The following is a 3,736-nucleotide window of genomic DNA, read 5'->3' on the forward strand; positions in this document are numbered from 1 at the left end:
CAACATTTTACTTTTAGCTGTCTTTTTCTACTTTAATCTTTTAGATCACATTTTGTTACTTTTAATTTTTACTAACATTTTAGCTTTTATTATTTTTTTGCTAATTGCCTTTTGATACTTTTAGCTAACCTTTTAATACTTTTAATCAACATTTTACTTTTAGCTGTCTTTTTCTACTTTAATCTTTTAGATAGAATTTTGTTACTTCTAGCTTTTATTAGCTTCTTTAGCTTTTAACCTTCGCTAATTTTGGTTAGCCTTTTATTTTTAGCTAGCCTTTTGATACTTTTAGCTTGCTTTCTGTGGCCTTTTGATTTAGGTAACCTTTTATTTTTAGCTGTCTTTTTCTACTTTAATCTTTTAGATAGCATTTTGTTACTTCTAGCTTTTATTGTCTTTTTTAGCTTTTAATCTTTGCTAATTTTTGTTAGCCTTTTGGTACATTCAGCTTTTATCTAACCCTTTGCTATTTTCTTAGCTAGCGTTCCCTTTGAGTTTTAGTTTCTCGTTTCAGCTTTAACAAGTCAGTTTCAGCTTCTTCTGTAAACTTTAGCTGTTTTTTCAGCATTCAGCTGTTTCTCTGGTCACCTCTGCCCTCGGCACCACAGTCACAGCCGTTTTGCAGAGAAGTCTCAGACGTTGGATTTTCTGCCTCTGGTTCAGCAGAGAAAGCCGTGAAGCCGTCGTCCCTGAAGTAATCATCACAGGTTGCATCTTTGCTCTGCCAAACCACAAAAACAATCTTTAAAATTAAAATTAAAAAAAAAAAAAAAAAAAAAGCTAAATAATTGATTGAATTCTAAAGCCGTACCTCCTCTGAGCAGCCGTAATCCAACCACTCCTGCCTGTGTCGGTCCATGCCATCCGAACACCTGAGACACGACAGGTTCATTATAAACAGGAGGTTAAAAACTCTCAGCTGGACCACGTGGACCTCCGCTCACCTCTGGAGAACGTTGCACCAACTGCAACCAGAGGTTTGGTTGGATGAGAGGCAGAGCTCACAGCTGTCGTGCAGCAGGCAGGCTGAAGGAAGGAAGGAGAGCAGAGATCTGTAGATGTTTTATTGTTTGGACGCTGGTGTCAGTTTAAAACATGAAATAAGTGTTGGGATCATGTTTTCTTACTTGGAAGTGGTGTGAGCTCTACAGCAGAATTATTGGTGATCTTTGTCACGTCGAGCTCAACTCGATGGTATTCATGGATCATCTGCTGAACTGCATTTAAGTTACAGAGAAAAAGAGACCTGAGGTATGGTGCTGTATTAGGGCCAAAATTAAGACTCTTGCGCACCCAGCAGTAGCTACATCCTTGTAACAGAAGGTTTTATCTCTTCCAAAAATGACAGGCCAGCACCAGTAACTGAGTGGCCTTTAAGATTTAGCCTCTCCAATGCTAACACCAGCCTCTCCAATGCTAACACCAGCCTATCCAATGTTAAAGCCAGTCTTTTCACTGCTTATGCCAGCCTCTCTAATGTTAAAGTTAGCTTCTCAAATGCTAACGCCAGTATATTTGTGCTTATGTACAGCAGAAGGAGTAGGAAATCCACTGGGTGACGAAATAAGCATGCTAATCATAAGCCTATCCAATGCTTATGCCAACCTCACTAATGCTAAAACTAGCCTCTCTAATGCTAAATCCAGTCTCTTCAATGCTAAAGCCATTCTATCCAATGCTAACGCCAATGCTAACGCCAGTGTATCCAGTGCTAATGCTAGCCTCTCCAATGCTAACGCCAGCCTATTTTTGCTAATGGACAGCAGAGTGTGTAAGCAGTGGATGAACAGCCTTAGCATGCTAATCATTGGCCTCTCCAATGATAATGCATTTGAGTTGTCTCCTTCTTTCTTCTTCTCCTTCGCTGGCCTCTCTGTTACCAGTGCAAGCCTACCATTAATCAGATCAGTAGCTGGCTTTGAAAAAGATATAGGCTCCTGCTACAAGGACGTAGCCACCTCATGGTGCACAGTAGTCCTAGTTTTGGCCATAATAGCATGCCATATGAAAGAAAAAGATAATCTGTAGGATAATTTAGAATCGTGAATACCTGGCGACTGAGATGAGGATGATCTGACCGTGAAGGCGTCTGACAAACCCACCTTCACGGGTTGATCAGCTGACCCGATCACATCTAATGACAGTGGTATCTGGTGAACAGAAAGCGGAACATGAGCATTTTTTTTCTCTGCAACACAGAGTGACATGATCTGAGAGGTTGGATCCGTCTCACATCTCTGTAGCTGAAAGTTATTCTTCCAGTTTTGTAGAGCGCAGCCTGAAACGTGAAGGCACCCTGTGACTCTTCACCTGGAAGCCTGACTCGCTCCCACTGGACCACGAAAACCTCCCCTAAAACCAACCCAGCAGTTAGAACAGACGTGTGATGGTGAGGCTTTGAAGTGAGGACGACTTTATACCGTTGTCCAGATACTGCACTGTGGACTCTTTGGAGTGGCCCGGGTCAAAGTTGGCCATCAGAGGGGCGATGTACTGTGTGGTGGTCAGCATACGGTGAGTGACATCCCCCGTGAAGATAAACCCTGGAAAAGAAAAGAGAGCGATAAMCTCGTTGTGTCAAACCTGTGCTTGTCTGAACATGTGCAGAAAATGTACCTCCTGTTGCTATGACGATCTGCTTCAGGTAATGTCCGTAAAAYGGAAAGTCAAACGACATGACGACTCTCTGAAAGCACAAAGATATATGGGGTTATAGTTCAGAGGCAGAGAATTTCACTGCAGTTCAAGAGGTCCTCGGTTCAAATCTGGGTCCCCCATTCTTAAAGTGAATCTTTGTCTTTCTGATTCATAACCTTGACAAATAATAAGTAAAAAAAATAGCTTTATATTTAAGAAATTTGGCATGAAACACAAAATTTTATTTTGTCGCTTATTTTCTTAAGTTTGGCTTGGACAAAGCAAACAGGAAGTGACATCAAAGGGAACACTTTAAGAAACCAAATTCTCTTGTCTTTGCTTATTAAAGCAATATTGTTTCACTTTGACTCTTCGTTTATCTCAGATAATGACTGAAAATAATCTAAAGAAGCATCAGATCCTTCTCTACAGTCTARCCAGTAATGCTGTTTACATCCAGACATTCCCCTTTGACATCACTTCCTGTTACTTCACATGGGAAAAATCTCAACACTTTTTAATGTCAGTGGCATGAAATGTTTTTGCAACAAGTTATCGGTGTTTTCTTCCCAAATATTTATTTATATTTATTATAAAATTGGATGTCACAGGCACTTTTAACAGTCTTCTTCATTTAAAAAAAAAGCAGTTCTCATGTAGTCACACATATCAATAAAAATGAGAAAAAATGAAATTATGCTAAAAAGAACTCAAGACTCTAAAAGTTTTCATTGCAACTTGATTTGTTCAGGATCTTTATGTAATTTCCAGAGGTCAAAATACATTTTAATGACACAATGTCTGAATTGCCACCTGTTGGAACATTTCAGTATATTTTGAATTGATAAACTATTATAGGTGGTATAGCTCAGTGGTAGAGCATTTGACTGCAGATCAAGAGGTCCCCAGTTCAAATCTGGGTGCCCCCTGCTCAGTGTCAAGCTTTGAGTATAAAAAAACAAAAAACTCTCAGCATCATCATTTACATATGACAATTCTCATGTAGTCATGTGCATCCATAAAATACAGAATCATGCTGACAAGAACTCATGGCTCAAAAAGTTCACAATACAACTTTGCTTTTGGCCAAGTGCAGTGG

At 39.6% G+C, this 3,736-nt stretch overlaps 1 protein-coding gene and 1 non-coding gene across 4 annotated transcripts in view; one reads left to right on the top strand and one right to left on the bottom strand.

The window, feature by feature from the left end:
- Positions 1-588: 588 nt before the first annotated feature.
- LOC106534935 (plexin domain-containing protein 1) overlaps positions 589-3,736 on the bottom strand; it is a gene marked incomplete at its 3' end in the record, with an annotated part of 11,507 nt that continues 8,359 nt past the window's right edge. For all 3 annotated transcript variants that reach the window (XM_014031748.1, XM_014031749.1, XM_014031747.1), the window contains 8 exon segments: positions 589-721; positions 812-872; positions 945-1,026; positions 1,128-1,217; positions 2,051-2,150; positions 2,234-2,352; positions 2,421-2,543; positions 2,617-2,686. In XM_014031748.1, coding sequence (XP_013887202.1) covers positions 589-721; positions 812-872; positions 945-1,026; positions 1,128-1,217; positions 2,051-2,150; positions 2,234-2,352; positions 2,421-2,543; positions 2,617-2,686 — 778 coding nt within the window.
- Positions 3,495-3,566, top strand: trnac-gca (transfer RNA cysteine (anticodon GCA)). The gene has a single exon. It is a non-coding gene; the product is annotated as a tRNA-Cys (tRNA).

Source organism: Austrofundulus limnaeus, unplaced genomic scaffold (genome assembly GCF_001266775.1).
Source record: "Austrofundulus limnaeus strain Quisiro unplaced genomic scaffold, Austrofundulus_limnaeus-1.0 Scaffold1310, whole genome shotgun sequence".
NCBI classification, from domain to species: Eukaryota; Metazoa; Chordata; class Actinopteri; order Cyprinodontiformes; family Rivulidae; genus Austrofundulus; species Austrofundulus limnaeus.